Source organism: Rissa tridactyla, chromosome 3 (genome assembly GCF_028500815.1).
Source record: "Rissa tridactyla isolate bRisTri1 chromosome 3, bRisTri1.patW.cur.20221130, whole genome shotgun sequence".
NCBI classification, from domain to species: Eukaryota; Metazoa; Chordata; class Aves; order Charadriiformes; family Laridae; genus Rissa; species Rissa tridactyla.
In genome coordinates this window covers 67,067,362-67,090,495 of record NC_071468.1, presented here as the reverse complement: position 1 = coordinate 67,090,495, position 23,134 = coordinate 67,067,362, and the positions used below count along the sequence as shown (strand labels likewise).

At 37.4% G+C, this 23,134-nt stretch overlaps 1 protein-coding gene across 8 annotated transcripts in view; it reads left to right on the top strand.

Moving 5' to 3' along the window:
• The window catches only part of LAMA2 (laminin subunit alpha 2), a 376,025-nt gene that overhangs the window by 331,339 nt on the left and 21,552 nt on the right, over nucleotides 1–23,134 (top strand). For 6 of the 8 annotated variants that reach the window (XM_054197441.1, XM_054197439.1, XM_054197436.1 and 3 more), the window contains 8 exons: nucleotides 3,947–4,106; nucleotides 7,691–7,815; nucleotides 9,898–10,060; nucleotides 12,074–12,218; nucleotides 14,461–14,599; nucleotides 18,758–18,878; nucleotides 21,133–21,351; nucleotides 22,745–22,893. In XM_054197441.1, coding sequence (XP_054053416.1) covers nucleotides 3,947–4,106; nucleotides 7,691–7,815; nucleotides 9,898–10,060; nucleotides 12,074–12,218; nucleotides 14,461–14,599; nucleotides 18,758–18,878; nucleotides 21,133–21,351; nucleotides 22,745–22,893 — 1,221 coding nt within the window. The other 2 variants (XM_054197444.1, XM_054197443.1) reach the window with 2 other exon arrangements.

The window sequence follows — 23,134 nt, the reverse complement described above, 5'->3', positions numbered from 1 at the left end:
AAGATACAGTTTATGAAAACTCAAGGATGAAATACTCTGGAAAGTTAAAATTTGAGATCAGCTGTTGAATGCTTTGAACTTTAGAAATATAGATAACCTAATATTCAAATTTCACATTTGTTAGTTGAAGCTTATATTTCCCATTCAAATAGCAAATACAGGACATACGGTGTAGTAAATACAGCATAAGGATTACATAACTTTATATCCTCCTCCTACTTCTGAACAGATCTTAGTAATTTAGATAACGTCATCCATATTGCAATTTGATATTAAGCTGAGTAATTCCTCCTGCATCATTACAGTTAATTTCACATTGTATTAAACATAGAACTGATAATATAGTCAGAAAATGAGAGAAAGAAGGAGAAAGAAAACAAAGCACTCTAATTCCAGTTACATTCATGGCTTTCAGAGGAGGAAACGGCATCCAGTTTAAATAATTTAGTGAGATAACAGAATCAGCCATTCAGAGCAGAGAATTAAATAAAATTATGGCACCATATCCAGAAGCTGCCTTAATGAAACCTCATTGCTAGGAAAATACAAACTGGGGTACAATACGAATTGTTGAAATCTTCACCAGTTCATACTATGCATACTAAAATAGCTTCGTGACACAGTAATGCCAGACTTTCATTTACAAGAAAGCTGTTTCAGCAGAATATGGAGCCAGGACATGGTATAAAAATTTGCACATCCTACAAAAGCACATTGCCTATTAATTTGGTTGTTCTGGATATATAGAGTGTGCATGCCATTAGTTTTGAACAAACTGCTGGATCAGCAACTTAGAACAATTACAGCTGCACAAATCTGAAGTACAGAGCAGTGTTTAGGAGAATTACATTGCAGAGACAGTAGTTGGATTTGTGGGATTAAGATGAAGAGCTCTGGACTGATTTTACATTCTTAAGGCAGACTTCATAAATCACCCTACTGAAGATTCTTCAACTTTGAACATTTTAGGCCAGTTGATAACACTCCTCTGACTCCCTTCATAAGCTGTTGGAGAGTTTTACTCATTTCATTGCCTCACCTTTTTTCTCCAAATTTCTGCTCAGTTCCAGCCACAGACTTTTTCAGCAACCTGACAGAGCTGCCGGGAACAGGGCATCCACTTAGAATGGCGACATAAGATGAAATTCTGGCCTTGCTGAATCTTGCCGTAGATTTCAGTGGTGACAGGCATTGATACACAATAATAATGATATGGAAGGATTAAAAGTAGATAGTAATTCTTAACCAAGGATCCGAAAGGGCCTTAAAAAGAGGAGATGTGGTGGCACAGAGGTTGTGAAATTCTCAAGGTCACTCAGCGTACCGAATGAAATCAAAATATGAAAAAGCTGATCAGAGATTTCAGTTCAGTTAATGTCTGCAGCAAAATTTCCAGACTGTTAAGACTAAGTTGATAATTACTGCATCTGTTTTCCAGGGACACTTTTAATTTTCATCATCTTTTTATTTAAAGCATACTAATACTTTTTTATTATATTTTTATTATAAATGCTGAGGTTATAATGGAAAAATTTTAGTTTTTTAAATGGAATTTAAGTAAATTTTTTTTATTCCTATAGGAATTCCGACAGCAATTCCCTATACTTTGATGGTACAGGAATTTAACAAATATCACTTACAGAGTTACTTACCTGCTTACAGAGGCAAATCTGATTAGCATCAAGAATTGCAATCAATCAATGTATCAATTAACAAAGGAAAATCTGGCATAACAGATGTGACAAAATGACTTAAAGCAGATTTGAAACATGCAAACAGTGTCAATTTTGTGAAACAGTCAAATGGGCATCAGAATATTTTTGAGACTCGCTGGATCAGTGAAACAATGTCACGAGTTCAGCAGGCCTCAATTAGGAGCAGGATCTGATTAGTTGTGATTTTAATCAAGTGTGATATAAGTATTACCATTGTTTTAATTGTTAATGGCAGAGTTTAAGCAGCACCCTTCCTTTGAGGACAAAGGACACTTGAATCACAACTTCACTGTAGACATATCCAGCCCAGCTCAGCAAGAATTCAGTTTTAAACTACTGTGGCAAATCTAAGCCATACCTTCCAATTAAGATTTTCTTTGCTCTCAAGGGGTCAAGGAGCAGAGGTTCCCACATGGTATTTTTTAATCTAATGTTGATGACTCACAAAAGTCATCTGATTTACATCATGCATCTCCTAAAGAGAAAACCCTGCATGCATGGCATTAGGTAAATTTTTCGGAGGATCATTCACAAAGTGTTCGTTCATCTTCTATAATCCACCAGTTTTTGCAAGACCTGACTATCACTAGAACAATGTCGTCTTAACCTGATGACTTGTCATTCACAGGATAGTAATGTCTTTTTGCTGTCAAGTTAGCCAAGTTCTTTCTTCAAGCTCAATTGTGCTCCTTAAATAAGAGAGAATTATTTATGGAAGGACTCCATTGTTAGCATTTCAGTCTGTTTGAAGATGAAAGACATCCATGCTATTTGTCACATATTAGACACCCTAAAAAGTGTCAGTCTGCTCAGTGACTTCTACATGATTGAACTTGGATGTTTTTAAACTGGAATCTTGATTTCAGCACAATATAGATTGAAAGTGACAATGGCTTTCTTTCAGAGAGCATCAAACTTAGGCGGTTAAAAAAACACTTTAGCCACTGTTAGTCTTTCAACAATTATTACATTGAGAACTTTCATCCTTTAAAGGTCTTAACATCAATAAAACTTCTGAATAAAATAAAGTAAAAATTTGGAATTTCTGCTGCATAGAAAGCTATCTACTTAGCATTCAGTTGATTTTGCAATACAAGGTAAAATATTGTCATCAAAAGGAAATTATAAAAAGAAATCCTTTAGAATAATGTGGATGGTTTTAGCCAACTTCTTTAAAATGATTCAGAACAACTACATGTCCTCATACCCAAGATGTCTGCACATGACAGGATCTGGGTCACACTCCATGCTTATTTCTACAATTATATGATGGCCCAATAAGAAATTACGTGTTGATTATGACCCATCTGTCTGGGAGGAAACACTAATTTATGGTGTGACTATAAATGCCTAATAGTTTACTTCTATTAGGTAAGTAGTAAGCTTTCAATGGAAAGCTACTACCCATACTGCTGTAAACGAAAGAAATATTAAGCAAATTATCGCAAAGGATTAAAAATGATTCAAGTTTCCTTTGAAATAACTTTCTATATACCTGAAAAATTATGAGGAATCATCTCTCTCCACATTCTGTTCCTTCTATTGTAAAAATGTCAGCAAGCTCTTTCCATGCCAGTTACTACATTAATATAACCTAAGGAGTAGAAAACAAACTACTGCAGAAACTATAAACAAATGGTAAATTCTTTTGTTGTTGTTTTTACCATCAATATTTGATATAGTTCATAGAGGACAATGAGGTAACATCCTTAAACATAATGGGGTTTGTGCCTGTTTGATAAGCAACCAGGGAGCTCCACTGCAGAAAATACAAACTCTGTGCATCACAGTGGAGCAAACTGAAGTACTTTATCACACGATCATTCATTTCAGTTCAAATATAATCTAATAAACCTTATGAAATTCAGAAATTTAATTTGGAACCTTGCCTGCATCATTTGTTACATCAAGAAACAATTACTTAACACCGATTTCATCATACTATTTTTTTAAAAAAAAAGCAACTTATTTGTTTTAGTCAATGAAAGTTCCACTTCATCTGTATAGTGAATTTTGTTCAAAATGGACACAGAGGTGAGGAAAAAACCCTGGTTCTGTGATCATGTCTTTAATTGATGCAGGCATAAGAGTCTGTTCATTTATGTCAAAATGAAACATAATCAAATCAGTAATACATGCCTCTATTAAAAGATGCCATCTACAATAGACTTTTCCTATGTTTGGTTAACTAGTGATTCCGCTTGCTTAAACTTTTTTGTTACAATCTCTAGGACTGGGAAAAATGGCACAATATCAGTGCGAGCTCTGGATGGTCCTAAAGCCAGCATTGTGCCAGCCACATTCACTGCGGTCTCTCCACCTGGATATACCATTCTGGATGTAGATGCTAATGCCGTGCTGTTTGTTGGTGGTTTAACTGAAAAAATAAAGGTAATGTCTTTTCTGGTGCTAGTGTATTAACTGGCTATTTATATGGACAGTTTTCATTGTTGCTTACAGCAAAAATAGTAAACTTCCATATGCTGGCGTCATTGTAGAAGGTGCTTTAGTAGCAAATAGTGCACCTGCACTCTTAAAAAAAAATATTAGGATGTCTGTAGCCATCTAGGTGAACAGACCTGAAGTTTCTCTGCCTATGCTGTTTACTTCTAATCAGAAGCCTGGTGGCCAGCTGTATTGATGCAGCATTTAGCCCAGCCAACTAATTCTTGCTGGGTAGCTGGATGCTCTACCTTGGGCATCCTGCTGCCCCAACAGCCTTTCAGTATCACTGACAGGAACTCACTTTTTTTCCCATGCGTTCCTGGTCTCCTAACAATGTATATAACAATATATATTCCTTTGCATTCAGGGTTTTTTTTCCTTTGTCATGTACTCACAGTATCACTTCCTCCTTTGCAGTCTACTTTTGGCGTTTCTGCTTTATTTCCTTGATTTTTATTCCTGTTTTCCCCCTGTACTACCCCTCTTTTTAACTGCTACCTGCATCAGATCCCTGGTCTTATTTTCTCTTCTTTTTACCTGTTCATTTTTCGGGTGACTGCTTCTACATTGCTTAACTTATTGGGAATGATTAGAAGATTTATGCCAAATAGGATGGATGGAAATCTTTCAGCAAAAAATGTTCTCCCATAAGTAGTAATTAGTATATATTTTCCAGTGGGATTCATTATCACACAATTTAAATGAACTATTTTGTTCCTGATCAATATTTTTTTTAATGTTAACATTACAAAAAAATCATCATTTAACATTTTTTTTTATAAAAACAAAGCTAAGATTTGGACTTTCCCAGTGAATTCAAAGAACTTTTTTTTTACCCCAATGTTTGTATGTGTCCTTAAATGTTGAAATAGCACAATATTTTCTCATCCAACTTTCTTGTTTTTAGAAAGTTCAATTTTCTAGATGGTTTTGTTTTGGGAACATGTGGATAGACATATTTATTTCTTAAAAAGAATAGTGTGGGTGCCCATTTCCAGACTGACAAAGATGAAATCAGATGACACAAGAGGAATATAGAAAATGTAGATTCCGCTTCCTTGAAATCAATGTCTTGAAGTCCAGCTTTAGCTTCAAAGATATCCATGTGTTTTGGAGCACAGTCAGATAACTTCATTTTAGAACTTGGTGAGGTTCATAACTCAGAGCTTCTGCACACAAATAAGAGACTGAGGAGACTTACACAACTGCCAGCTAACTTACCTGAGATACATTTGGCGGACAAGGATTCACAGGAACAGGAAAAAATTTCATGAGATTTTGGGCTAGGAAGTTGCAAGTCAATCTTTATTAGTAGAAATCATGTGTGCGCACTCTTGCTTGATCTGAAATAGATCAACAAAAAAATCACATTTTCAAGTTTTGAAGGGGTAGGATTTTGACATTTCCTGTTGAGCTTTAAGGGTGTAAATAACTGTCATTACTATTTGAGTAACCAGGCCCCAAATCTGGTATCGACCGCTCCAATAAAAGAGGTAACCACTCCTAAAAAAGGTCTTCTCACTTAAATTGCACTTTCAGAGGAAAGATTAGCTTGAATTTTAAAATATTAATATTATATCTATTGCTTTTATTTCACGATTATTAGTAGTAGCATTTATTTGCGGTGTTTATTTGATATTTAAATACTAACAGTACTTGAATAACACTTAGTCAAGAAGAATTACTTAACAATGGAGCTTCGTGCAGTGTTTAGGAAAAAGTTAGAGGTTTAGCAGAATCTCTAGAGGGAAAAGGGTTCAAGGGCTCTTGATATTTCAGGGTAAACAAAAGGACCAGGAACACAGTAATGTTTAAATCTGAACCTTTTCCAGAATGTTTTTCTTTTTTTCTTTAGTTAGATACAGTGAGTCGGAGGTGGGTAGTGAGCACAATTCAGCACATAAGACAGTTCTAGGATCAAGTATGAGGTGCGATGCTGAACCGGAACAGGAATTATGGATGCTGCAAAAGTCTGATGCTAGAGCAGCTGTTTTTAACCTCAGTAAGAGTTCTTCAGCTATTTTCTGTAGAATTATCCATTTTTTTGTTTCAGTCAGGAAAGACATCCCGAATTGTATTTTATTTTTTTTTCTCTAGGTAAAGACAGACAAGAGCAGAGGTAGGAAGACAGTGTGTTGTAAGTTTGGTATGGCTGGTGTATTTGCAATTCAGGGTTTAAAACACTATCAGACTTGCTCTGTTCAGACAAACTCTGTAAATTAAAAGATAATTGATAACTTCACTTGTCTGGGAATTTTTGTCATCATGTGGTACAGTTGCCAGGCTAAAAAAAATTAAGACTTAACTGAGACTCATATCTCAAACCGTGAAGTTCTTTGGATACTTATCAAAGTGACTGATATTTTTTAAATCTTGTCTCAGAAATCGGCTTTTTCATATTATTGAGTTTGGGAGTCCTTTAGACTTTTTAGATTTGTCCTGGGATTTTGTCCACATCCCTTTTTGCATGCATCTTTGCAGTGTATTCAAAAAGAAGGCTCATTTTCAGTTTTTAAAAACATCTTTCATCTGACTTGAGTAGAAGACTATGATACTTAGATGTCTTGAATTTCTCAGAAGTGACATTAAGTTCATACTTGTTGCTAATTAAAACCTTCCCAATTTCCCTCGGAAATATCACTAACACATTAAGTCTTTTGAGTCGTACTTTTCCTTGAATATTTTCAAGTTGCACTTCTCCATATTCTCTTGCAAGATCTTAATATTCGTAATTGCTGTATGGAAAACAGCAGGTGCTTGTCTGTCGCAAATAGCTAAGTATATAGATTTTCAATCAGCTCATATTGATGAAGTGAAATTTAAATGAAACTAGGTATTTTTAGAAGGATAATTTTGAGCTGAGTACTCTGTGTACTCTCAAGCCTTACTACCGTGATCGTGGTACCATGTTATGATCTAATGAGCATCACCCATGTGCATGACCCCAGCTTAATGAGTTTTGATGGGATGTGAGTTTTAATTGCTTTGCCATTTACACTTTTTTTTGCATCCAAGTTCAGCATGAACTTTACAGGTGTAGCCAGTTGAGTTCACAACTGATCTTTTGTCTTGGATGATGTGCTCAAATGCGAGGCTTTTGAGCTTTAAGTACAGTAGAAATATTTTGCTTATTTTGTTGCAGGCAAGATTCCTCATAAGACTTCTATGAAGTCTCAAACGAAAACCCAGATAGACCTTGAACAAGTGGGAGCAGGCAGCTCTCTGAATAGCCAGGAAAGCTGACAGTGATGTGGAAGCCAGGGCAGCTCCTCATTCTCCAGGAATCATTCTGCCTAGGACTTTCCCAGAGTCTCAAATAAATGGTCTTTACCATGCTGACTGATACAAGCTTAGCTCACATTTTTGCTGATCAGTTGTTTAATAAGAGGACTTTTCAGATTAATTACTACTACTTATATTTAAAATAATAAGTATCTTCTGGTTTTTGTGATTTTCATACCAGTTTTGATTTCAGACACAGTAGATCACTTCAGATTGAGTTCTGCTGAGATTTGTGTTTTCTGTTGCAGAAGTCAGATGCTGTAAGAGTCACCACCTTCACTGGCTGCATGGGCGAGACCTTTCTAGACAGCAAGCCCATAGGACTGTGGAATTTCAGGGATATTGAAGGTGACTGCAAAGGGTGTGCCGTCAGGTAGGTAACGCACTGACTGCTTCTCATGCTCCAGTGTGAACCTGTCCGTGGTGATACTGCACTCTGTGGTAAGCAGCATGAATTCCCACAGCAGCCAGCAAGTTCCAGTAGACAGCTGTGGTCTGTGTGCAATGCTGACAGTTGTAGGAAATACGAAGTTAAGTTGCAATTGCACCAAGAGGGGAAGCACCCAATCTGCGTCGTAAATGTAGTCAGTGTGTTAACAGAATTAAGACAACGTAACAGTGCTGTCATGGAACGACACCTGCTAACCAGTACCCAGGATGAGTCAAAACATGAGAGTGAGTGAGATCCACACTGGGACTGAGTCATGGGCAGCTGTGGAGTGGGTTCCTGCACCTCTTATGTGGCGTGGGGGAGAGTCAGGTGCCTCAAGGTGGCTTTCACAGCTACCATTGTAGTGAGCAGAGACCCCCCCATAAGAGAAAGGTGTTTCCATTCTCAAAAGAGAATGGTAAATCCTGTCCCTGTCAGTGACCTGTGGTTCCAGGTAGGGTAAATGGCCCATCCAGGCAAGCCCAGGATTCACATATGTAGGCTCTGAACTCTCTCCAGGAATTTTAAAACAACATAAGTTACTTCCTTTCCAGATGTGTCCTTGGCCCTTGAGAGCTGTGATCTTCATTCCTCTTTCACACCAAACTAATCTCAAACACTTTCCTGTGCCATGTCTCAGCTTCAAGAGCTGAGGGACCACCTGATACTACAGCACAGTCCTGGGAATTATCATGTAAAGAAGACAGACTCTGGGTCTCTCACATCATTGTTTATGGCTTTCACAGTGATCCACTGCATGAAAGCAGCACTGTTCTCATAGATGCTCCTGGCTTTTAGTGAATTTGGCACTACTAGCATATGGTATAGAGCTCATGCTGCATTAGGTAAAATAATTGTAGATCCAGTCAGGGAAGTTAGGAGTAGGCAAGTTTTCAAACTCGCAGCCTAGTTTGACAACCTGCTAAGGCATAGCCCTTTGAAAGTGGTGGAAATTCCAGTTGTGAACCAAAACAATTTTTGAAATACCAGAGGATTTCCTTGGCTACAACTGTAGGCTCTTGACATATAGGAGGAAATTTAAGGAGCCTGATGATGGACATGTGCATTTCAGTTCCAAGCAAGTCCTAATGGAAATGCCTAAACCTTTCTGTGCATCTCTGCCCAGATCTCATTTTCTCATTCATTAGTGATAGTGTAGATATGCTTGCTTGGAGTGGGGGGTGGGTGAGAGGGAGATTAAAAAAAAGAATACTAGATTTGAGATTTGTAGAAAACTGTATTAAAAGCTCCCTTTTACCTTAATCCGTTGTTCCAGTACCAGAAATAGTCCTGTTCTCCTGCAAAACCTAATTGCAAAAACTTAACTGTTAAATATAGTTGTGGAAGGTGAGAGAACTACATTCAAGATCCTTGTATGTGTGCCAAGATAAATGGGGAACATGTTCCTGGGCAATATTTCACATGTTGGTCCCTTGTTCAAATTCAATTATGTTCATGATTAAACCAAAGGATTGCTGTCTTGCAGCTATCTGATCTGTGTGACAGAAATGGACAAAGAGTCCGTCATAAAAATTATATCAAACAAACTCAAGGCCTGATCTTTTCTGGTTTGTAATGACAGGAATGCCAAAAAGTGTGGACAGACTGATGCTTCTGTTCTTGCAATTTTTGTAATTTGTGGGTAAGCAGAGAATCACAGTTCCCAGGGTTTTCAGTCTGGGACCCTCCAGAAGTTGTAAAATCACTAACAATAACAAAACCAAGATTTTTTTACAAGATGAAAGATTACATAATGCTATTTTACATTGAGGATTGCAAAATGAGTCATTACAGAGCATGAGATATATGAGACATATTCGTCTTCCATCTTCCTCCCAGAGATACTTCTGTGTTGGATAGCAAGTGAGCTGACCTTACAGTGTCACTTGTCAGAACAGGGGGTTGATATGAAATCAAACCAAGTTCAGGAAGACTCCCAAGAGTCACTCTGCTAGTTCCCCTGCCCCTTCTTTTTATATTAACCTCACACGGCAAAGGAAAATGGTTGGAATTGCCCCTTTTCAGTCCACAGGTGGCAGATGGTGAAGGGACAGTCCAGTTCGACGGCGAAAGCTATGCCATGGTGAGCCGCCCAATCCGCTGGAACCCCAATATTTCCACAGTCATGTTCAAATTCAGGACCTTCTCATCAAACGCCCTGCTGATGTATCTTGCTACTGATGACTTGGTAAGATAGCTAACTTTACAGGTTTCATGGGAGTGGCTGAATTCATCATAATATGAAAAAAAATAGTAATTTAATGTAGCACTGTCCTGTTATGATATTGCCTGGTATGATGCTTCACTGCTGTCCAAGTGAAGACAACATTATGGTGTGGAAGTTGACTACCTAGTGTTTACTGACTAGGGAGCATTATGTTAGACTGAGGGGAACTCCAGCTTTTCTGAAGTTATTAATTAATTTTCATTTATCCCAATGTTTACCTCTGCAAACATTGTCAGTTGTGGTTGCGCATTCATAATTTAAAATATTGTAGTGTGAGGGCAGGGAGAAAGTGGGAAGAGAAAAGTCTTAGTAGAAGTCCTACTGATATAAAGAAAAAGTTTATGTTTAATGTGAGTGGCATTAAAGGAGAACTGAATGGTGCAACAAACAGGATGCGATGGTGATGATGTTTTTACAAGGTCTACAAATGGTGCCTTTTACAGCTAAAATAGAGAACAGAAACATTAGTTATGAAACTGTTCAAGGTTTTTATTCACACACACTATCAAATGTGTGTGGATAACAGGGAGAACTATTTATTAAAGACATCTGGCCAGATCCTCACCTGGATCAGGAATGCCTCAGCATCTGCATCTCTGAGCCAGCTTGATTTGCATCCCTGACTGGGAGCTGAGTCCTTTCCTTAGCCTTTTCATATGGGCCAGAAATGATGTACAGCAGTTCTCACTGATGTCTTGAAGAATTACTGAGCACTCACTATTTTAGAAAAATTGTCTTTGTGTAAATCAGTCTTATTTCAGATTCCTTTATTTTGGGAAAAAATTATCAGAATTGCTGGAATTATCAAGAAGGAGGGTGCGCCTCCTCACTGACTGTAGTAAAAGATAACATTTTATTATGATAATGAAGTACTGACATAGTTTTTCTAATTAATTTTGTAATTTAATATTAAAGTTATAATGAATGTAATTATTTTAGATAATTTCATATAATTATTTTGTATAGTTATTATTAATTTATGTACTCTTTTTAATTTATAAACTTCTGAAAAACACTGGAAGCTGGAAGGCAACTGGTCCCTGATCCAATTTGTCTCTTAAGATATTGTCCCACTGTATAAAAACTTTCATTATACTCTTTCTCGTGATGCATGAATAGACATGCATAAGCATCTAGAATACTGAGTTTATTAAATTTTACTCTTTTCACCTTAACATTAGTTTATGTTCATATATGTAACATTATCACAGTTTTGGGTCTGAGTACAGGTGGAACTGGCCATGAGCAAAATGATAATTAAACTTAATATTTCTCTGGTACGTTCATATCCTGGTTCATAGTTCCACCATTACTTACTTAATGCCTTTTATGCTATACATTTCCCTAGTTATTTGTTTTGCTCTTTGTATACTGCCAGGTCTTTTTCTGTAGATACTGCTGCGTATACCATTGTTCCAGTCAGCCATCTCCAGTTACTGCTTAGATATTGGTGTCAGTGGTTGATGAGAATAACAGTCCATAGCTCTCTTTTGCTCCATCAGTACAGCTCTCTCTGGAAACCCTGATAAAAGAAGCCCAATTTGCCATATTTACTATTCTCATTTTCTACCTTGCAGGTTTAAACCTAGCTGATTTAATCTAGCTGATATGTCTAGTACAGACATATATTCAAAGCTGAGTATTAGTTTCAGGTAATTATAATGTGTATTTGTGTCTTCAATCTAAGAAAATAGAAGTACAGATATCCCATCAAAACTCCAGCGAAGTTCTTAGCAAAATTCCAACTAATTTAGCAATCCAAAGGAGAATAAAAGGGGAAAAAAGAACTTGTTGGCAGCAGACTTTTGCATGTTACAGTCCTGGGCAGTAAATGCCTAAGTAAATTTTTTTTAAAAGCTTGAAAAAAGTTGTCTAATGTCACCCAGGAAAAGAAAGTGCTTATTTAATGTCATATGCGTCTTACCAAAATGAACAGGAGTCATAATTTGTGTATCTAATCCTTTTCATTAACAGAAGGATTTCATGAGTGTTGAACTCAGTGGTGGGCGTATAAAAGTCAGCTACGACCTAGGTTCAGGTACAGCTTCTGTTATCAGCAACCAAAATCATAATGATGGCAAATGGAAATCTTTCACCCTGTCAAGAATTCAGAAGCAAGGTGAGTTCCTGTGGTGTCAACACCATGGCTTTCCCAGTCACCTGTGCAGTACAGCTAACCATCTAATCATGAGGAAGATGTTGTGCAAAATTGCTGGAATTATAAAGTTCTAGTGATTTACCAAATTCTTTTGCTTAGATTACAGGTGTGTTGAGTGGCATGTGAGTGATTGCACTGTTAAACAGGCCTTTCATGAACAGGTAGCTTAATTTTCAGGCATAATTCTGCTTTACATTTGTGTAAATTACATTCTAAAATGCTTCTGAGGGGGCGAAGAAAGACATTTTTTCATCAGTTCCCTGCTGTTGTTCAAAACCATAAAACAAACCTGTGTGATTTTTGTTAGGACAGCAATAGCTTTCATGCTGTGCAGTCCTCTCATGCACAGTTTATCCCAAACAGCTTAAAAAAGCAATGACTCCAGTACTGATAGTACAGTATCTCAGTAGACAAACACAACAACTATTTTATATTCCCTAATGATATCCAGTGTGCCATGATCTGAATCTGAATGGAAACAACTGGGAACGTCTTCAAAAGTGCTGCAAATTCTTCAACCTGTGTACTGCGTACTGTACTACTGATTCAAAATGTGAAGCGGCGGCATTTGATAAGATCACAAAGAATGTTGGCTATCATGCTGGCAAAACCCCTTTTCTTGTTTGTTTTTAATTTAGCTTTAGGACTGATAGAACCTTACCTGAGCCAAATTAGCTTTATTCATGGCATCTGTGACAGTCTCTGTGCCTTTGTATCCTGAAGTCTTACTGCATTCTGAATCTTCAGGGTCACCCCAAGCCCCTGAACACACTCTTCCTCCTCTGCCCCTGCAGTGCCAGATCTTTACCTGACCTTCCTATCTCAAACACAGACTCACTCTCTTGTCATTTGGCTGAAGCAGACCTGGGAGCTGGGACACTGGCCAAAATAACTCAGAGCTCTCACTTGTAGATTTGCTGCACCTTTGGAGGAGGAATGCCTTGTTGCTAGCCAGTTATCTTAGTTCATACTTAACTCAGGAAGTATTAAGATAAAATATAATTTATTAATACCATTCAGACATATCATGTGCTTATAAAAAAGATACAGGTTTAGAAATGAAAGGAAAATTAATCTGTTTACAGTAAGGTACATCAGGAAGTCTGTCCCACATTCGATTCTCTTTCACTCCTGAAAATGGTAGTTTGCTTTCAGGTTTTGCACATTCCATCTCTCTTTTAAGGCATTTCTTTAGTCAGCTGCTGCTACAAGAGGCTCACCTGTGGGGAGAGCATCTATAAAAGAAGACTCTTCCTCCCATTGCTCCTTCCTTCCGTGGATTATACATTACCTCTTCTAGGCAGTCCTCCCTTCAAAATCTCCTAAGAGGTTGACAGGTCTTTCATCCAAACTCACTCTATTCCATCCTTAACCAGAAATCAGGCTGGTCACTTTTTTAGTTAAAATAAAGGTTCATTTCATTCCTTCAGTATGTTGGAGGGGTAGGGGGAAAGTGTACACTAAAAGCAATCAGAAAAAAGAAAAAGGAAGGATGGATGAATGGAAGGAAGAAAGAGCGAACCCCTTCTTTGCATCCCTATGGTAGAATATCCCTTTCTTCCTTGGGGACTGCTCAGCATTTTTCACTGTGTCTTGTCACTCTCATTGAACTTTATATTCCATATTAATCCATACATTCAAAATATACACGGAGCAAGCATTTAGATAGGATAGTTGTATGTAGCGTGTCACTGACTGCAGATTGAGATTAGACATGACAGCAACTGACTGCTTTGGGTTTGAAAATGGTTTAGAGTGACTGATCACTGATCTCTAAGGCACAAATGGCAATGCTTAACAAACTTTTACACTAAAAAATCCTGTTCAAGTGACAACCTTTTGACTGAAATCACAAATTAGATGTAAAATGATCTCTTCTGTCTTGAATTTGTCCTGAAGTGTTAGATCCAAATTACATCCACACAAAGAACATACCAAATTGAAACAGGTTTAGAGAATATATAAAAATAAAGCATACAGGATTGCTAGCTTTTCAGGTTGTTATGGAGACAGAGGAAAGTGCAGGTCTCTTCCCCTGCACTTAATTGACAATTTGGAAATGCAGCGTCTTAATTGCAAAATACAACCCTCCTTTTCTTTCCACTCACCTGCTAATCCTCCAGATATTTCTCTGTTGGTTTCTTGCATTAAGACATCATTGTTCGTGCCTAATTTTTTGAAGCTAATCTCAAATCTCTTCCAGCCAACATATCAATTGTAGACATAGACACCAACAAAGAAGAGACCTTAGCAACAACTTCTGCAGGCAGCCACTTTGGACTCAACTTAAAAGGGCATGAGAAAATATATTTTGGGGGATTGCCAACCCTGAGAAATCTAAGGTAATGTGGCTCAAACCAATTTCTTTACCTTTGGTAAGGGGATGTAAATGCAGTGTAATCTTATTCTCTGTATTTATTTCTCAAGTTCACTTGCAGTAAGTGACATTGGGAAGTGAGTTCCCAATGTACCCTGTATTGCCACAGCAGACCAATGCTTTATTTGATTATGTTGTGTTTTTCAATGTATTTCACACAGCTCACATTACACAAATACAAGGGAAATAGCAGTAACGGTGCAGTCTATCTTTCTGACGCTATACAAAAACCATGATGTAGCTGGCTTTTTAGGTATTTTTTTTATTTGATGAATAGAATTTGACTTCAAACTTACAGAAATAGCTCCATACCCCACAAAATTAAGCACGAGCGTTTACCGTGTGCATGAGTAGAAAAATTGAACTACAGACTACTCCTTATGGGATTACTGTTAAATCAGTACACATGTTTTTGCATAGTCAGGGTCAGTATACTTTCAATATGTATAAAAATATTGTGTTTAGATATCATTTAAAATTATTTGTAGATGTAAATTCCTGGACTCGTTAGATTCAATTCTTCCTGTATTCAGGTATTAAAGTATATGATACAATACTCTTGATATATTTAACCAAGTAGAATGAAATATGGAAACCTTTTCTCTTCAGAAGCCTGATCCTAAATTTCTTATGCAAATAATTTTCCCAGCATTTATTTTTAAAATATTGTATAATATTATTGATAAACTTTAACTTAAGCTTTAATAAACTAAAGAAATGGGATAACAGATACTTGAATTTAGTGACTGTATTACATGGTTTTAAATAGATCAAAAAACTTACTTCAGGTTTAAATGAATATTCAGCAGTTCTGCAATGACAAGAACAAGAGAATTCTGTGCTACAATGAACAGATGAGCAACACAGAAACAAGCCCATTAATCTATGTCAGCTTTAGCTACACGACATAATGACAGCCTTGAAGTGGTCTTGTGCACAAGGAACTGTTGTGATGAGTCTACAGGCTGTTCTGCAACTAAAAGAATGGATGTATTTGTTAATTTATTAAGTTAATAACTGACCTCTGATGTCAAATCACCCAGCAATAAAAAGACTAAGATCTATTTCACTCATGAAATACAGCAGTGTATTAGGTAATTGTGAAATCACACCAGTGCAGAACAAAATGTCTAGAGCAATTATCTTTCAGCAAATCCTTTGTGGTTGCTTAGAAAATCAGTGTACCACAGCTACTTGAACCTGCGGTAACCATTTTGCCTCCAGCTATGATTCGTCAGTCACTGGGGCAAGATGAATGTTATGGTAAATTAGAATCAAAAATAGTGAAAGGAGGATTAGGGCAAAGCTGAGCTACTGCAAACAATAGACATGGAGGTACCCGTGACTTTGTAATTATCAGGTCATGTTAGTTCTGACAAATTCTTTTAAGTGGTTTGCTTTTACTGATGACAAGTATAGCAACAAATTATAAAAGGTCTCTGATATGTTACATTTTAAGGTAGCAGTTGCAGAGTAACCCTGTTAATTATTATAGCCTGATAGTGTATGTAGAATCTCACCATCTATTATGTATCCTTGGTAAATGATGCGTATCTGCTTCAGTGTGAAATATTTGAACCTTGCTAAGAAGTATCATTTGCTACAATTAATGTGATTTTGATGCGGGTTTTTTTTTTGTCTTTCTCTCTCACCCCAGTATGAAAGCAAGGTAAAAATAATCAGATTACTTGCATGACTTGCATGTGTCTAGTAAGCGCAGCTTGAAAGCACAGGCGGCAATGCAGCAGCAGCGTGTGGGCAGTATTTGTACCAGCTGTTACGCTAAGGCTGTTAAGTCAGCGAGTCGCTCCTGCTGCAACAAGCAAAGCTGCTCCCAAGTGCTTAACACCGTCGTCTTCCATGCTGTGCGCACACCTCCACAAACAACTTCTCTTTTCTTCACACAGCTGCTTACTTGGGCTGCGTTTGTTTATGGCAGCAGAATGCCTGGGAAGCAGAGCTCCGGCAAGATGTATTGCTGAGTTTGGGTCTGACCTGTAAAAGCAACGTAGTCCCAGCTCAGGCGAGGAGCACTGCACTCCCAGGCAGTTCCTGAGGAGAGGGTATGGAAGCTAGGTGCAGATTTTTGTGAAATTTGCCACTCCTGAGTTTAAGAACAAGGGGATAGGAGAGGTCACCTATTTCTGACTGTTCCAGTTTATTTACGTCCATGGCTTTTGCTTTGATATGCTCAGATATGAACTGAACTCCACTGTTTTGCAGCTTAATTCCTGGCGTGAATTACGAAAATGCAGCTTCCTCTCACCCCCATCCTGAGAAAGATTATTTCCTTCCAATCTCCAGAAGTCTTGTCTTGTGTTCCCTTGAAACTGATCCTAGTTCGGCAAAAAAAAACAGGCCAAGAATTTATGCAAGAGCTGAATGAACTTGGACCTTGTTCAGTATGCTTTGGAAGGGGGCAAGGGAAAAAAGGAAGTCTTAGGAAAACATCAAGCAGGTGTTAAATGTTTGCAAGGATGTAGAGTTCATACGGGTTGAGAATTATAAGATAACAGTGACTGCCTGTTGCATGAGGGCAGTCTGTAACCGGACAGGGCAGGAAGGATGTAGGAAAATGAATGGTTTCTGGATAGCAAAGACAGAAGATTGTGGGCGCTGCTGACAATGGTCATGGCAAAACTCTTCTGCTGCTGGGAAGATGAGGCTATGAAAGAACTGGGGAAGAGCTAGGAAATAAAAAATCAAAAATGAAAGTTGACCATAGCTACATGACTCTAAATAAAGCAGAATATGGATTATTTTAGTAAACCAGGTGCTTACTTTCAGGGATGTAAATTTGCCAGAGAATACACCGCGCTTGCTAGGATGGCTATAATGCAAAGAATGGCTTTCAGTAGCAAATTATGCAGCTGAACAGTACCTGTGCAAAATGGTTTTATTTTGTAATTAATATTCTTTAAAAACTTTTCTTTCCTTCCAGGGATCTGAAGTGTTTAGGTTTTTTTTTCTCTCCACAGTTTTAACACCTTATTTATTTTCCAAAATCATTTTTCTTTCTTTGAGCTGTTCATATTATTCAGATATTCTACTAGCCACTCACGGGTAATATTGTGAGTGGATTCACCTAGTGCTTTTTGCTGGGTGGATTTACTCATCATGACATGAATGGCAACTTTTTTTTCTGAAGTGACTTTATAAGGCTTTTCTTCTTGCAAGCCTGGTTCATGTGTTGCCAGCAGTTGTGGTCTCACTCTGGTGTTCCCAGACCTGGGAAATCATATTTTTGCATTCAAGGATGCTTGCTTTGGTGTTACTTTCAGGGGTTTTCTCATTTCTTCTGGCAAACAGCTGATGAGCCAAACCATGGAACTTTGCAATTCTATTACAATATTCTGTAGCAAACCCAAGTGTATGTTTTTTTCTTTAACCGCCTGAGAAAGTCAAATGTATTGCTGTGTCACAAGAAATATGCAGCAGTTTTCATAGGAACATACTGGGAATGTAAAATACACAGAAAACAAATGTCAGTCCGCCTGAACATAAAGAATTCTTAAAGCATAAAAAGAAAAAAATCAAATGAAAATTTTTTTCAGTCTTTGGCAAAGACTTTATAAAAAATGTTTGTATGCTGCTAGAGTTCCTCTTTCGTTGCAAAAAGATGACTGAAACATCTGTCTTCCAGTTAAGGTCTCTCCTTATTGTTATGATTTCCTAGCTTGCATCTTTCTGCTTTGCCTAAGGAGCAACTACTTACTTATTTCACAGCTCACTGCATTTAAACACCAAAGGTGACAGCAGTCCTTTACAAAAACAAACAAACAAAACAAACAAACAAACAAACAAAAAAAAACCAAAAAAAACCAAACCGAAACAAAACTAAAACCACTAAAAAAAAAAAGAAAACATAGAGAAGAGGACTGTTGTCAATTGAAGATTAGATGAATCTACTGTTACACCTTTGAGCGATGGAAGGCAGAGTGCAATATGTGCTGATAGGTGGTAGAAGACGATGTATTCATTTGAGTGTATGTGTATATTTAAAAAAAGATAATCAAGCATCTGTGCATCTGAAACTGAAAGTCCATGTGTGTGTGTATGGCTGACTGTGTTCTCCCTAAACTCTTATTTTTGAAAATACACTGTACTTCTAAATTTTTTTTAGGCCGGAAGTGAACATAAAGAAATACACAGGTTGCCTCAAAGAGATTGAAATTTCAAGGACACCGTATAATATATTGAGTAGTCCTGATTTTGTTGGTCTAACCAAAGGATGCACACTAGAGGTTAGTCTGACTTCCATGTATTTTGGTCTTAATGGGTATAAATGTTTTCTGGTTTCTGATTTTATGGCATAACATATTAATTGCGTAAGACATAGTCAGATGCACATAGGGCTCTAACCTGAAAATCAGAACAGTTATATTTAAAAGAAAGAAAGATGAATGAGTGTGATCACCAAATAGACCAGTTTTCCAGATTCTAACTTCTTGGACAGTATCCCTGGACAGTTGTGATATCCCTATGCCTAAAGGGTAGGATTTTCTGAAATGCTTAGCAGTGGTCCAGTTCTGATTCCACTGACTAAAATGGGAATTATTGACAGTAATGAGGATAGAATTAGGCACAGACAATATTGCAAAAACCTTAAAAAATTTTGATGGGCATAAAATCCAGGGATTTAAATGATTTTCTTTTGAAAAAATGTTATTATAAAATCATTCACTACAGAAAACCTGAGGTACTTTGAAATTCACAGTATATTTGGGGGTAACTGAAATAAAGTCACCTTTAGGATAGGAACTGTAGAGTACTTACTGTTATGAGCTACCACTGAGCTGGAAGGCGCATTTCTTACTAATCACTAAGAATGTGCAAAATTGGTGTCATTGTTTTGACTTCACTTATAATTCAAGTCAGTTTACTTACAATTATTGCTGCTTCTAATTAACAGGCTTTCAATGCATATACAATTCAAGGAATCTGATCCTAACTTTGAGAGAGAATATAGTAATTTTCCATGGAAAAGTAGAGTCTTATATAAAAAAATATTTCCAGTGGCATTTGTCTCCCAATAAATAGTTTATATTTCTTCCCTGGAAATGTATGCTAGTTTTGCAAGCAGATGTATAATCTAGAGTTCCATATCAGATACCACTACAGCAAATCCAAATGAGTTGTTGTTAAACAAATGCTCTCCAAATATTTTTCTCCAAAACATTGAAGATTTCCTTTGAACAGTGACTGGAACCTGTCCAGGCCAAAATAAAGATGAGTACCTTCCTTTGCTGTGTTTATCACTTCTATCTCTGGCCTTCATCAGGGCAAAAATCGGACACCAATGGGACTCTCAGACAGGATATTAGACTAGGTGGATCTGTCATGAGATGGCCATTTTTAAGTTTTCAGGTTTGTGCCAAAGCTAAACTGTAAACAACCAGATTGTTCAGATGCTTTTGAATCTTACAAATGGAGTTCAGCAAAAAATTCCTACAGAAGTTCCTATTGTAGATTCTTTCCTGAATAGGAAAGGATAGTTGTGTTGATTTTCTTCTGTTGCTATGATTCTTAGAAAAAACTTAGTTTTTCACATTATTCCAATACTGAAACCTCACTTTCAGTATTGGAAATCTAATTGGATTAATCATTTTACTGAGGAATTAAATAAAATACCCTAATTGTACAAAACAGGATATGTACGATAATTAAAATGATAATTAAAAGCAAAAGGTAAAGACTTGATATATGTTCAATTATTTAAATGCCCTCAGATTTCAGAGAAAGGTGAACATCATCAGCAATTATTTGTTCTGGCATAATCTATTATCTCTGTATCTCAGATCAGTTCTACTGTACTAAAAAACGGTGAGTTATTTTAGGAGAACTCACTGTTTCTATAGACTGCTCTTCCCCCACTGGACGAGTACTAGAATTGGCAGTGATTACAGAAAATCTTCAGGAGTATGCACTGGTTTATTATTTGATGACATATTCTACTCTTTAAATTGTGTTAATGGGTACGTACCAATGTCCAAACAGTAGGGCCACCTGCAACAAGTGCTTCATTTATGAGCCTGAGTCATCACGAAAGCAGTGGTGCTTGGTGAAGCAATAATGACTGATTAATGGAAAGTATTTTCTGATCACATTTGACAAATTATAGAATCTAGTTTATGTTCCTGTTGGTGGTTGTTATTTACCATATTGATTAAAAGCAAAATCCTACTGTATTAACTCAATCAAAAATATCTGTGAGCAGTTATTTTTAATCCAAGAGGATATGGCGAAATAATTCTGGAATTTTGCCTTCCTGTAAGACAGGATTCCAGAAATACTGTAAAAACGCCAGATGTAAACAGGTAAATTAGTGTTTGCACAACATTCAGAGAAGTAAATTGCTTAGTGTTTATTATTACTTTCCATCTATTTACACTAGTTATATTTACATAGTTTATTATTTTAGTTAAGAAATCTTTCTGCATGTTCATACTGTTGCTTTTAATCCTATTAATGCACTTTCCTGTCCTCCTCTTCCTACAGAACATTTATACAGTTAGCTTCCCCAAGCCAGGTTTTGTGGAACTGCAGCCTGTTTCCTTTGACGTGGGCACAGAAATCAACCTCTCCTTCAGCACCAAGAATGAGTCTGGGATCATCTTGTTTGGCACAAGTGGCACGGTTGTCCCTCCCAGGAGAAAGCGCAGGTTTACTGGAAGGAAAGCTGCCCCTCTGAGGAGAAAGCGCAGACAGACGGGACAGGTACGAGGAACCTAGCAAAAGATAAGAAAAACACACAATTTCACTGAACACCTTCCTCTTGGTTTGTTTCAAGACACTGTCAGGTGTTTATACTTAAATTAAAATTCAGTGCTTGGGAATAAAATATTTCTAATGTTATCCTTTATCTGATGGAGAATCTGATAGAGGCTCAGAATTGTTGGGGTTTTTTTGCATTGGAGTAACTGTTTTCTCTTAAAGATTTACAAGAGGACATCCATAACTTGTTGCTAAAAAAAGAAAACCAGATTTGTTTTTCTATCATGTAGATGCTTCCATGTTGTTTTTTTAATCAAACCTAAATGTTAGAGAATACTCTTCTTCACTCATTCTGAGGACTTCCTATACACTATTAATGCTTGGAAACATCTCTCGCTCCTGTTCATATAGACATAAATGAGGATCATTCCGTTTCCCCTGAGACAAAAAAAAAATATCTGCTAAAAGCAGTGCAAGATAAGCCTCCTGTTTGAGATCACTGCTGTGGGATATAAGACTTAAGAGTGCTCCAGTCTTTCCTCCTCTCCCATAAAATACAAACCTGCAGTATAAATCATTTCTGAAGACGACAGAGTCAGTCTGTTCAGAGGAATTACTTTCAGAGTCCAAGTGACTAACTGGTAAAAGTGTGATTGCGGTTAGAAATTATTCAAATCTTGATTAATTAAAAAACTCACTGACAGACATACTACAACAGAGATAAAGAAAATATTTTGGTGCTTTCTTTGTTCGGGACTTCTGGGAAATGATATTTCATCCCTCTTGCCTGTTTTGGAAGAGAGCTCTCAGTGACCTGGAGGAACATACTCCAGGGACAACACATTATAATGGCTCACCCTCATGACATTAACTTCAGGGCAGAGGCTCCTTTATCATCACCCAGCTCATCAGGTCACAGAAGTGAGCACAACACTCATTGCTATAGTAACTGGAGGTTAGATCCTGAAATCCGCTACATGATATTGGTTGCTAGAGTAACTACTAGTGTGATTTGCCAGCCCTCCAAACGCAGAACTCACACGGAGATCAATGCTCTTTGGAGCTTGATGGGTTTAAGACAAGGCCTTGTAACAGCAAAAATCAGAAGAATTGTAGGTTAGAAGTCTCTATTCTTCCCTGCAGACAGGTATGCAGAGAGTCAAATCTTTTGATGAGGCTTTCCAGCATGCCCTTGTTTTACCTATTTCTCATTATAAGAATGCAAGACAGTCTGAATACAGCAGCAGCAGCAGAACTGAAACTATGGTATCTTGGCTATGGTGAGCAAATTAAAAGCCAGTGTAAGAAAATAAAACATACACGCTAATGCAAAACTGAGTGAAATAATTTCTTTCCAACTGTGACTTGCCTTCTAATACTAACGTATACATTGCAGGCCTACTATGCAGTGTTCCTGAACAGAGGTCGACTAGAAGTGCATATCTCCACTGGGGTACGGGATCCCCACAGAATCACCATCAAACCAGAAGCTGGCGAGTTTCACGACGGCAGAGCACACTCCATCCGGATAGAGAGAGCTAAAGGGTAAGAAATACTAGAAGTGCTACAGACCACACAGCTAATTCAACAGGGCCAATATGCCAATGCCTGTATCAATCCATGTAAATGCTTCTGACGAGGCATTTAGTGTCGTTCCATCCTCATCCAAAAATTTTTAGAACTTAGTTTCTGACAGCGCTTATTATTCTGCAGAGCTGTGTTTACATGTTTTCCTAGGCTATCAGCCTCTTTCTCCAGAGACCCGCATTTGTCTGAATTGGTATCT